Consider the following 12,479-nt stretch of genomic DNA (forward strand, 5'->3'; position numbering starts at 1 on the left):
TGACCAAAGGTGAGGATTACTTCCTTATAGCCATTTCTGCCTTCAATCTCCTGACGCAAAAAAAAAAAAAAAAAAAAAAAAAAACCTATTGATAAGTAGGTATGTAGCCTAATGATTTAAAGTAGAGCTGACTAATTCTTTTTCATATGTAAAAGTTTAGGTTTGTGATTCCTTTAAGATTACCTTTCAAGATAAATAAAAGTAATTGGCCCTTTCTTTCTTTGTTAACTGCAAAATGCAGCCTAACGGTAAAAGACAAGAACGGCTTGCTTGCCCACACGGTTAATCTATAACAAGTTGCTTGGGTATGAATGTACGTGGGTTCTTGGGGTGATTTGCTTTTCACCTGTAGTACTTAAAATGTTTAATCAGGTAAGGGATATGGAAAACACGCTGGTTTTTTACTGCTTGTTTTGTATTCATCGTAATCATTCACTTAAAAAACAGAATGTAGCCACACTGCAATTCCTATATTGCCTAAAATAATGTTGCTGGGATATATATAAACTATAGAGGAAAATATAAATATATATATGCAGAAAGAAAAGAACATAGAACACAAGAGAACAGAGAATAAACAAGGAAGCCACCCAGGGAGTGTGAGAGTTTTCCTTTTCCTGTAACTCCTCAGATACAAAAGTCTAGCTTATAACCAACTCCGTTGGATTCCTTTCAAAGCCCCGTGCTGCTGGAAGCTGGCCTCCCCAGACAGCAGTGCTACAGTTGTTGTGGAACAGAATCTTTATTTGTTTAAGTATGCAAAGATGTGTTGCGTTTGTTTTATCTTACCTGCCTAAGGCACCTGACCGGTCTCATAAAAAGCTGAATGGCAATAAAGGGATAGACAGGGTTGGCAGGCAGAAAGAATAAGTAGTAAGAGGGATCTGGGCTTCAGAGAATCAGGGAGAAAGAGAGGGAGATGCCAGGGGCCAGTCAGACAGGCCACAGCAGACAGACATACAGGAAGCTGAAAAGGAGGATATACAGAAGAAAGGGAAAAAGCCCCAAGGCAAAACACAGTGAAGAGAAGACGGTTAAATTAAGTCATGAGCTACCTAGAAACGAGCATAAGCAGTCACAACTAATAAAAAGACTCCATGTCATGATTTGGGGGCTGGTGGTCCAAGAAAGCCTGCTACCTATAGTTTTCTAGAGAGGCCATCTTCTAGATATGCTCTGAGGTAGGACAGGTTGTCACTGTGGGTGGAGAGCACCTGGGGCTTGCGGGACACCTTTCATACCCAGCTGCCGTCATCTTCCACGTCTCAGAGGCCTGTCACTGGGCTCTGACATTCCATCATTGAAAGTCACTTCCCGGGAGCGTCTCTGCCCTGGCTGTGACACGTAAGTCACAGCTGATTCACTCCTGGGAAGAGCGCAGCATGCTTTCTCCTATTCTACACAGAGGGGCATTCTGAATCCAGGGCCAAGTACACCCTGATTCGGGACAGCACATCTCAAATGCTCTTTCTTTCATTTCTTGCCAGCCACACATGGTCTGTGAGACTGGCCAGGCATCACCAAAGCTGGGCTTTCCTCCTCCCCTTCAGGCAGGTGTGCCTGGCATCCACGGCAGCTGAGAGCCCAGGAGCAGCCTGCAGCTGGAGAGGAGCAGCGCTCAGGGACACCGGTTCAAAGCCCTATCCCCCTCTCAAGTCGCCACTGCTACCACAAGGGGCCACAGGTAACACCAACAACTAGCACAGTTACAAAGCCAGATCTTAACCCACAAACAGCCACTCCCCTTTTGCACACTGCTCTGCACACCACCACTGAAGGCATGCACCCATCACCGATCAGGACGGGCACCCAGACTGACTTACCCGCCCATCTTGCAGTCCCCCGTTCCACCTTTCCAGGCTCTGACATATTTCGGATTGGCCCACAGCGACACTGGCTTAAAGGTTCCGCTAGAAAAATAAGGCCCCACAGGGCTCAGGACCACAAAGAGCAGGGCCCTGGAAGGCTTCTTGACTCCAAGAGACGGCTGTAATGAAGAGAAAGCCACCGCTGTAACTGGCAACGGAACATGGTTTTTTTAAGTATAGAACAGAGCCGTGTCCTTCTTCCAAAGTCTAGTAACACAAAGTCTTTTAAAGGAAACTCGGGCAGTGGGTATTTAAGTTTGGGGTGGGAAGGGCAGGACAGGACAAGATGGCCCGACGGGTAAGGGCACTCACTGCCAAGCCTGAAAACTCAACAAACTTGAATCTGGCCCCTGAACATCACACGGTGGAAAAAAAAGAAGTGGCATCTATGTGCTGTCCCCTGACCTCCACATTCATGCCATGGCATGCGCATCCCCCCACCCCCACCCTGAACGCACATAAAATAAACAACTGTAATTTTAAAACTTTTTGGTTTGCTTGCTGAGCTATGATTTCAGAGAAAAGCCTGCGTGTGTCCGCGGCAGTTGCTGCCATTGCTGATAGCATGAGTGAGGGAGGGGCCTGTCCCTAACCCTTCTCCCAGTCTGCCAGGCGCCCAGGAACACGTGACGAAGTGAGCAGAGAGCAGACATGGGAAGGAGGCTGCGGCCGTGCCTGCCCATGAGCGCGGCTGGAGGGGTAGCCTTTCTAGAGACAACAGACAGGAGGAAGAGCATCAGAGGCCAGACGGTGACTCGGACCTCACATCATGAATGGTGCGGCAGGTAACAGCCCCGGCTGCCCTCGTAGGGGACCCAGGTTCAGTTCCCAGCACCCACATGGAGGCTCACAGCTGTGCACAACTCATCCACTGCCGTCTGCTGGCCTCCACAGGTGCTGCGCGCACACAGTATACATACAAACATGTAGCGGGCTTACCGGCCAGCTAGCCTGGAGCGGGCAACACAGCAGAGACTCCCTGCACCCCCCCACAAGGTAAAATGAGAGAGCAGCTTCAGAGGGCTGACCTGTAGCCTGCACACCTGTATGACTGTGCCAGGATGCACGCACGCACACATACACACACGCACACGCATGCACACGTGCACACACACGCACAGCTTGTGTAGGTAACTATGTCACCTAAAAGCTCCCACCTCCCTCCTTCAGGAAGGCGAGCAGGGCTCTGAGTCCCTGGAACAAACTGACAATGAACTGTGACACTGAGGTGGAGACAGTAAGAGCTTTGCCTCTGGGTTGATTTGGGTTTGATTTTGCTGTTGTTTTCTTTCTTTTTTTTTTTTTTTTTTTTTTTTTTTTTACTTGTGGGGGGAGCAGTCTCTCTACATAGCCCTGGCTGTCCTGGAACTCACCATACAAACAAGGCTGGCCTTGAACTCACAAAGATGCACTACCTCTGCCTCCTGAGCGCTGGGATTAAAGGTGTGTGCTGCTGAACCCAGCTAGTGCTTGCTCTTTAATAGGAACCTGCTCAGAAAATGAGTCTCCCCTCCCCCCAATACAGGGTGAAGAGGTTGAAAGCTCCATCTGGGAGGGGGCCTGTGCTCGGACAGACACGGTTCCCTCCCAGCTCTCTGCTGGATCTCTGTGGCCTTGAAGCTGCAGTTGGGATGTTTCCACTGTGCCAGAAGCAAAGGATCAGGGAGGGCAGTTACCACACAACCACCAGGGGGCGCTGGCTTCAAAACAATGCTCTCCTAGAAACTGGTAGGGAGAAATACCCTAAAAAGCAGAAAGCCCACCCACCATAACCCAGAAGGAAAAGGGGCACCTGACCCGATACACACCACCCACCCACCCCCCTTATAAATGCCCATAAAAACGCCTGGAAAAACCCGCACAGCTAGCCGGAAAGCCAAGTGATGAGAGAGGGATGAGAGATACTGGGAGAGCAAATGGGCCCACAATCGTTACAATCCTCAGTGACAATGGCACGGCCCGTTTGATAAAATGTCAACACCCACAGCCCAGAAGCCACTGCGCCTCCCCTCCCACTCCTGGTAACTAACGGGTCAGCCCGTTCCAGGTTCTCCGTGGAACGCGTGCCCTGCTTTGCTGGATGAGCTTTGTCTCCGAATTCTTTCCCCGGAGGGTAAGAACCAGCCTGGCACTCTCTCATGGTTCACACCCTTACTGGCTTCCTCACCTTAGTGGTTGGAGACGTGATCTCAGACTCCCTGCGAGCCTCCCCAGCCGCTAAGGACGCTCTCCCTCTGTAATCACAGGCCCAAATAAACCCTCCTTCTCTTAGCTGCCTTGCTCACTGTATTTTATCCCAACAGAAAAGCAGCCAATACAAATGATAAGGAAATCCAGAGAAGCCACTCAGAGTAAATTGCAGATGCAATATGCTAACTGCTACCCAAAGAGTACATCTAGCTTCTAAGTTCCAAATGAATTGTCTTTCTGACGTACAACCTAATAGCACTTTGTTACCTACCACATGAAATCTGGGACACCTCACTATGTCTAATACACGACATCGCAATTTGCATTACACACAAAAAAAGAGAGAGAGAAGAAGAAATAGCAATGACCTAATACAGTTTTTGGGTGTTTTGTTTTTGTTTGTTTGGTTGGTTTTTTTGTTTTTTTTCTGTATTGAATTTTACCTAGTTCCGGCTGAGGAGGTAGCTCTGTGGCGGAGCACACAACACCCTCTAGATTTCAACTGCAGTACCAAAGCAAAGGTGAATTTCCCTTTGTAAATGTGGTTCGTTTGCATTTGCTCCACCAGGTGGAGGCAGAGAGCAGAGAAGGAGGAAGGCAGTACCTCCATCAAATCTGCCTCCAGAAAAAGCATCTAGATGAATCATTCCATCCATATCTGTATCGTTAGCAACAACTAAGTTATACGTCAGCAGTTTTCAACGTGGGCCAAAAGCTGTGTGTCAGAAAGTAACTTTGTATCTTCTAAAACTTAAGCCTGCTCTGCTCACACCTGCAAAGTTCCTCTGTGGACCACAGTTTCATTCATCCTTTCCATGAAAAGAAAGCATTCCGGGAGGTGGGGAGGGGGTGGCACCTGTTGCTCTTGCAGAGGACCCAGGTTCAGTACCCAGCACCCATGAGGAGGCTCCCAACAGGCTGTAATCCCAATTCCAGAGATCCAATGCCCTCTCCTGGCTTCATATGGGCACAGTACCCATGTACACAAATAGACAGAAGACAAAATGCTCATAGATATAAAATAAAGTAACTAAATCTTCCAAGCGCTCGCTGGCTCTCCTGGAGGAGCAGGTAGGGAACCCCACTTCAGTAATGAGCATAAGTCAATGTCACTCTAGGTTCTGCTGAGAAGCTTGTTTCTCACCTAAAGAGCAATTGAGCCCCTGGGCTCCTAAAGAGCAATTGAGCCCCTGGGCTCCTGCTGGGAGACCTTTATTATGTGCTGTCAATCCTCGGATGACAGCCACAGAATCCTGGGATGATAAAGTTGTGTTTCTGATTAAAGCAAAAAGCCACACAACACATGGGAAATAAGGATGCCAACAGCTGATGTGAGCCTCAAGCAACAACCTGACCCTCAGGGACATTTTAGGGTGTTTTGTTTTGGATTTGGGGGACAGGGTGTCACTATGCTGCTGCCCAGGCTGGCCTCAAACTCAGAGCAATCCTCCTGCTTCGGCTTCCCAAGGACTGTGGTTACAGGTACATACCACCACCACACCTAGCTCCTCCTTGGGGTGGGGTGATTCTGGGGAGATGTTGGGAGTTTTACATAAACACTGGGTAAGTACAGGGACAGCAGTAGCAGAGCTACACCCCGGCTCAGGAGCAATGCTAGATTTTCAGATAATCTGAATAGATGAAGAATGGAAAAGGCTGGAGCATACTGGGTATAAAATACGGCTTCAAGAGAACACACAGAAGCTGGAACGCTAACGTCTATGTACTCATATGTGTATCTGTACACACGGGGAGACAGAGAGACAGAGACAGAGAGACAGAGACAGGGAGAGATCTTTCACTTCCTAAGCCAAAGCTTCACAACAGTCAAACTCCTTTGTACTCTGCTTAGGGCAACGGCACTTAGGTGTGACGAGAAACAAAGCCTACTTCACAGTGAGAATTATGGCTCCTTTCTGGGTCACCCAGAATCCCTTCACAGAAAGATGACAGCAGAAAAGATTCAGTGAGCTGAGAAATTCCATTAGAAACCAGTGGCCTCAGAGGCAGAGAGCGAAGCCGATGGGCTGAGCTGGGGGTGGGGGGCGGCAGTGGCCCTGAGCTGTAGGACAGACAGTTCCAACCAGCAAAGCAAACAGAAACTAAGTCTAAGGCAGCCGGGACCAGAGGGGCCAGCACCTGTCAACACGATCACTGTTTCTCACCAATCAAAGACTCCTTTTTTAAAGGGTTCAGGGTTAAAGGAGAAACAGGAGTCAGGCGCCATGACACATTCCTGTCATCTCCGCACCTAGGAGGCTGAAGCAGGAGGATCAAGAGGTCACGGCCAAGAGTTTGGGGCTGCATAGACCTTTTGTTAAAAAAAGAACTTAGGGCTGGAGAGACTCCATGCAGTTAGAGAGACTGCTGCTCTTAGTACCCAAGGCTCATATAACTGCAGCTCCCAGGGATGCAGAGCAACTGCACATACACCAACACGTGTACATACACACACACACAGAGAGAGAGAGAGAGAGAGGGACAGAGAGAGACAGAGAGAGGGGGATTAAAAATAAAGGAAATGGTAAGAATCTGTAAATGAGGGGTGCTGTTAGTCCCCTCTTCTGGACTCCTCAGACCCCAGTCATCCATCCATGCATGCAGACCAAACACTCCATGCAAACATCAGCACAGTATCCACAGCCTTCTCTGTATGCACACTCCGCTGCTTGGCTCCTCCCTGCAGCCCTCACACTCTCGGTATCAAATGCTCATTCACTTTCTCCTCCCTCTCTTCCTTCCACATCCTCTCCCGCCTTCCCCATCCCTACCAGAAACATCCCCAAACCCATGCTGAAGCCTGACTCCCGACATTAATAATTTATCAGTGCTGGGACAATACACGCGAATGGCTCGCACTTTGGGCACACCTCCACTGTGGTGGGGAAGGAATGGTCAGGGAGCGTGAAGCATCTGGTGACACTGTCCTCAGTCGGGAAGAGGAACAGATGGTGCTCAGCTCCGTTTCCCTTGGATTTAGGTAGGGACCCATGTCTGGTGACACTCAAGGATGGGCCTCCCTCCACAGTGAACCTCTCTGCTAATGCCCACCCTCCCAGACACGCCCAGATGTGTGTCTCCTAGGTGGCTCTGAATCCACTCAAGCTGACGGTGAAGATGGAGCATCACGGCTATGACATCACTGTCCAAGGACACAGGGCTTTAACGCAGGACACCACATCACATCGTGTGAGGACTAAATCCCTCCAGCTGGGCCCTGATAAAGAGAAAAGGGTAAGGCAACTCTCTTCCTTTTTGGCAGACAAGGGTCATTGAGGACTGGCTGGAAGGAAGACCTCACCAGAAGCCAGCCGTGACCAGGCAGGGGTGCCCAGCCTTCAGATCACCGGGAAAATAAGTCTGTGGTTTAAGCTGCCCAGGCTGTGTGCGGAAGGCCGATTTGAACCCCTCACCCCCGGTTGGTAGCTGCGCAACCTTTACGAGGCACAACCCTTGCTGGAGGAAGTGTGTCATTGGGCTGCAGGGGTGCAGGCTCTGAGGGTGTGTGTCCTGGCCCCTCTCCCTACCTTCTCAACCACCTCCTTCCTCCCTCCCTTGTATGGATGAAAATGTGCTCAGCCAACTTCCTGTCCCCTCCCGTGTCTCTCTGCCCGCTGACACACCTTCCCTGCCATGATGAACTCTACCCTGCAGGACCCTTAGGTAACCTGAAATAAACTCCCCTCCCCCAAGCTGCTTTTTGGTAACAGTATTTAATCACAGCAACAGGTTAGTAATTAACTCACTGTAACAAAGTAGCCAACCACACTGACTCATCTCATCCCCCTGTAATCACTTCCACCCCACGGGTATCTGCCACTCCAGGACCCTGCTTGTCAGGTGTAGACTAATGTACACTGTTACATCTACTACTTCTTTCCGTGTTGATAACCAGTGAACTCCATAAAGGGCAAGGCCTTTTCATCTTCCACTTTATTTCCAGTGCTCTGCCTACATGTGTGTAAGAACTGTGTGTGCCTGGTCCCTGCAGATGTCAGAGGAGGGTTTCTGAACACTCTGGAACTGGGGATACAGATGGTTGTGAACCACCATTACTGGAAACTACACTCAGGTCTTCTGTGAGAGCTGAGTATTATTAGACTCTGAGCCATCTCTCCAGTCCCATTATTCCAGGTTTATATCAAATATCTGTAGAAAGACAACTGAACCTTCTTAGTAAGACATTCTTTACAGAAAACGGATACAGAGGCAGGCATGGAGGCATGCAATGATAATTTCAAACACTTGAGAGACTGAGGCAGGAGGATCGCTTGACTGCGTGGTCAAGGCCTGCCTGAGCAATATAGTGAGCTCAGTTCCATCTGAGATTCATGGGACCTGGTCTCATACAAAATTCACTACATACGAAGGTCACTCAGATGAGCGATACATTGGTGGCCTCTTGGGGGCTTTGCTGTAGATAATAGCTCTGCCCTGTGGGTTCGGGTGATAATAGACAGCCTGGCTTACATTCCAGGGACTCTTAGGATCAATTCTGAGAAAAATGACTCTACAAATGACCCATACGGTGAGCAGAAAAGGACAAAGAAGCCTGGTGTCTCTGTATATAAGCATTGCAATCTTTTCCTCTTAACCGCCAGGCTGAAGACACCTCACAGTCGCCAGACCAACACAGCTCGGAGCTCAAGGAAACAGCACCGGAATTCAGGAGATGCTGCCCCCTGTGTTCCTGACACTGATTGAGGGCGTCATCCCCAACCAGCCAGGTCACATGGACATGAAGGCAACGGTGACATAAACTACGGGGAATGTGGTCCCTGTGTTCCTGACACTGATTGAGGGCGTCATCCCCAACCAGCCAGGTCACATGGACATGAAGGCAACGGTGACATAAACTACGGGGAATGTGGTCCCAGTGCTCCACACTCAGTGTCGAAACTGTGAAAATGAGCACTTAGGAGAGGACCCGAGACACGCCGGTTGGTACATTTAAAAATCAGTCCTAAACAGAAATGTCGACATGGTCAAGGACACAGGAACTCTGGGAAATAGCCAAGAGGAGGAGAGCACATCACCCACAAAAGATGTCGCTCACTCCCTGCCACGGCGGTCAGCCTGCCCGTTCCTTTTCGGGGTGGTGGGATGTGTCTGTTTCCCTCCGACAGGGCAGGGCTGAGTGGCTGAGTGGACTGCAAAAACAAAGGCATTTTCTCTGTCTGCCTGTTACAGAGAGGGCCTCTGGGGCCTGTTCTGAGCTACTGGGTGGCACAGAAGGGGGGGGGTGTGTCATGGGACCAGGAGTCTCCTCAGTAGGGTCTCCTCCCAGCTCTGACCTTGCCATTCTACACACTAGACTAGCTCCATCACTGTGCTGTGGGAAGAGCAGAAAGCAAACATGGAGGCAGATGTGGGGATGGATGATGCATGCTTGCGATCCCACCTGGGAGGCGGAGGAAGAGGCAGGTGTTTTGCTGTATGTTGGAGGTTGGTCAAGGAGAGAGGGTGACACCTTGGCCCTCAAACACAAAACAAAACAAACAATATAAGCCAAGCATTGTGACTCAGGCCAGCACGCAGCACTGAGAAAACTGACCCAATAGAACCATGGTAATTTTGAGGCCAACCTGATCTACTAAGAGTAAATTCTAGGCTCGTGGGAATACATGAGACCTCGTCTCAAGGTAATTATAACGAAGAACAAATAAAGTGTTGTGTAACTGTTTCTCCAAGATTGAAACATTCTATCCTTCAGGGGAAGCTTCTCTAGAAATAAGAAAACAACTCAAAATAGCACAGGAAGTCCCTGAAACTGACTAGATTCTCTAGACTTGTCCCTGCCAGAGTAAGCAATAAAAGCAGAGTGCCTCTCAGAAAAACTAAGCTACAGAGACGACTCTCAGACAGGACAAGCGGCAAACTCTGAGACCAGAGTCAGCAGCCTGGAAGATGCAGAAACCAGCAGAGCTGCCTGGAAGATGTGTAGACCAACTGAGTCACTTGGAAGGGACACTCGCCAACCTCTTAATCTGCTTGCAGGCTGTGTGTGCTGTGTTCCCGGTTCCCAGCCTTTTGGGAGCTGTCACCTGTGCTGGCATGGGATTTGGTAATATAGCTGTTTTTGAGTCATTTCTGCCCTGGTAAGAAACCCTCACCCATATACTTGTAAAGAATGACAATACAACCCATTAATTCACCAAGTTGTACTCCGGTGGTCTCTGTCATGGGTTCCCCATCTGAGGTAAGGAGACTTTTCCGACTTTTCCCCAGGGACAGTTTTATCAACAAAAGGACAAGACCCATACTAACTTCTACAGGTAATCTTCAAAGAGGCCAATAACCAGAGCTCAGTGTGTGCATGTGTGTGTGTGTGTGTGTGTGTGTGTGTGAGAGAGAGAGAGAGAGAGAGAATGTGTGCAAAAGGACATTGAAAGCAAGGTCCATAACAATACACACGTGTCAAGACATTACACTCAAGGTTTTACAGAGCAGACGGGGGTAGAAAGCCTTCTGACTTCTCAATGAAAACCTGACGTGTTGTGAGCAGACACTGTAATCAGTGTGGAAAATAGGCCAGCCAGTACCTGGGGACTGACCGGATAACTTAGTGTCTACATGGAGGAAATGAGTTAGTTCTCCAACACAAAGTCCACATCTACATGGATGATGTTTAAATGAAATAAAAAACCTTGACATAGAAGAACGATCAAGTGATGAAACCTTTAAAACATAAAAGCAAAACCCACAAAATGAAAACAATAACTCTATACTAAAATCAAATGCCTGAGTCAGGTGGGTTTCCCCACGCCTGCTACCCCAGCACTTGCAGGAAGATCAAAAACCCCAAAAACCCATATGTGGTGGTGCATGCTTTTAATCCCAGCAGAGGCTAAAGCAGGACTCCCGAGTTCAAGGCCAACCTCGTCTCCAGAGCAAGTGCCAGGACAGCCAGGGCTACACAGAAGAACCCTGTCTCAGAGGACCTGCATTAGATTCCCAGCACCGGCATAGTGGTTCACACCCATCCAGTTCCAGGATCCAAGGCCCTCCCTCTTCTGACCTCCTGGGGAACCAAGCACACACATGGAGCATACACATACATGTAGGTGAAACATGCCCAAGATAAAATGAATGAACCTGAAAACAATTAGATGCTTCTTTCCCAAGAGATGCCCAAAAGAGACAGGGAAACTACCTGCAATACATTTATCCTATAAAATGTGGGACTGACATCAATCAGGCAGTGGTGGCACAAGCTTTTAATCCCAGCACTCAGGAGGCAAAGGGGGGGGGTGGATCTTTGTGAGTTCGAGGACAGCCTGGTCTACAATGTGAGTTCCAGGACAGCCAGAGAAACCTTGTCTTGAAAAAACAAACAAATTAAAAGAAAGGAAGGAAGGAAGGAAGGAAGGAAGGAAAGAAGGAAGGAAGGAAGGAAGGAAGAGGGACTGGAAAGATAACTCAGGGGGTAAGGCCACTCGCCAACAAGCCTGACCTACCCAGCAGCCCTAAGTTTGTTGTTCAAACCATCCCTACCAACTCCCGAAGGCTCCTAATGAATTGTATTTTCTGCAATTGTTCTTTGCACTGGAACCTTCTCTGCCTGTTCTTTACCAAGAGATGCTAAGGATTAGGGATAATGAAAATAAAACCGAGCACTTCCAAAGGTCTGCCATGAGGCTTAGGACCACTGATCAGTCTTCATCGAGGGAGGGCAAGCATCGCCAAGCCTTTCCCTTCAGTTAATCCTGAATCAACCGCCTACAGACACCAATCCGATGGTGACAGACTGTCACAGGAAAGATGGCCTTGACAACTGGGAGGATGAAGGGAGCCAGGAATGATGCTGGGACGTGGTGGGAGGGGGCAGTGAATGGGGACACGGGGACTGTCAATCAAACCACACACTAAAAGCCTCAAAGAAGCAGGCTAGAGGCAAAGCCAACTGTGCAAGAGCCCAGGTCCAGCCTCCAGCAGAGTGGAATGACATTTGGGGGCATACAAGACCGCTCAGTGAGGGGGAAGGCACCTGCTGCCACGCCCCTGCGTGCCCACAGTGCACCCCCCAGAACCCACACAGTAGAAGAGCCCAGTGTGGCAGTCATGGCTCTGGAAGGCCTTGCCCTTCCCCCCATTTCTTCTGCCCAGCTTAAAACAAACAAACAAACAAAAAAACAGTAACAACAACAACAATAAGAAAACATTCGATTCCATTCCTAAAGCTAGACACCAAGGTCTGGGCTCTCATTCGGCTGCTTCTTCCTCCTGACTACCAAGGTCCAGTTACCCAAGTACTGAAGGCCAGCAAACAAAACCCTCCTTTGGCTCACCTGATTAACACACCCAATTAAAATTAAACACTTGGTCCTAACACAAGGCTTCCCCTTTTACCTTACAAACTGTCATTTGCCTATGGACATCTGTCTCCTCGCTATCCAAAGGCAGCCCTTTGTGTCCCCCCAT

General features: G+C 49.1%; 1 protein-coding gene across 1 annotated transcript in view; it reads right to left on the bottom strand.

Annotated features, from left to right (window-relative positions):
- Bcat1 (branched chain amino acid transaminase 1) overlaps positions 1 to 12,479 on the bottom strand; it is a 78,348-nt gene that overhangs the window by 48,437 nt on the left and 17,432 nt on the right. The window contains exon 6 of the mRNA XM_051173364.1: positions 1,824 to 1,987. Within this exon, the coding sequence (XP_051029321.1) occupies positions 1,824 to 1,987 (164 nt within the window). The remainder of the gene's footprint in view (positions 1 to 1,823; positions 1,988 to 12,479) is intronic.

This window comes from Phodopus roborovskii, unplaced genomic scaffold (genome assembly GCF_943737965.1).
Source record: "Phodopus roborovskii unplaced genomic scaffold, PHOROB, whole genome shotgun sequence".
Classification (NCBI taxonomy): Eukaryota; Metazoa; Chordata; class Mammalia; order Rodentia; family Cricetidae; genus Phodopus; species Phodopus roborovskii.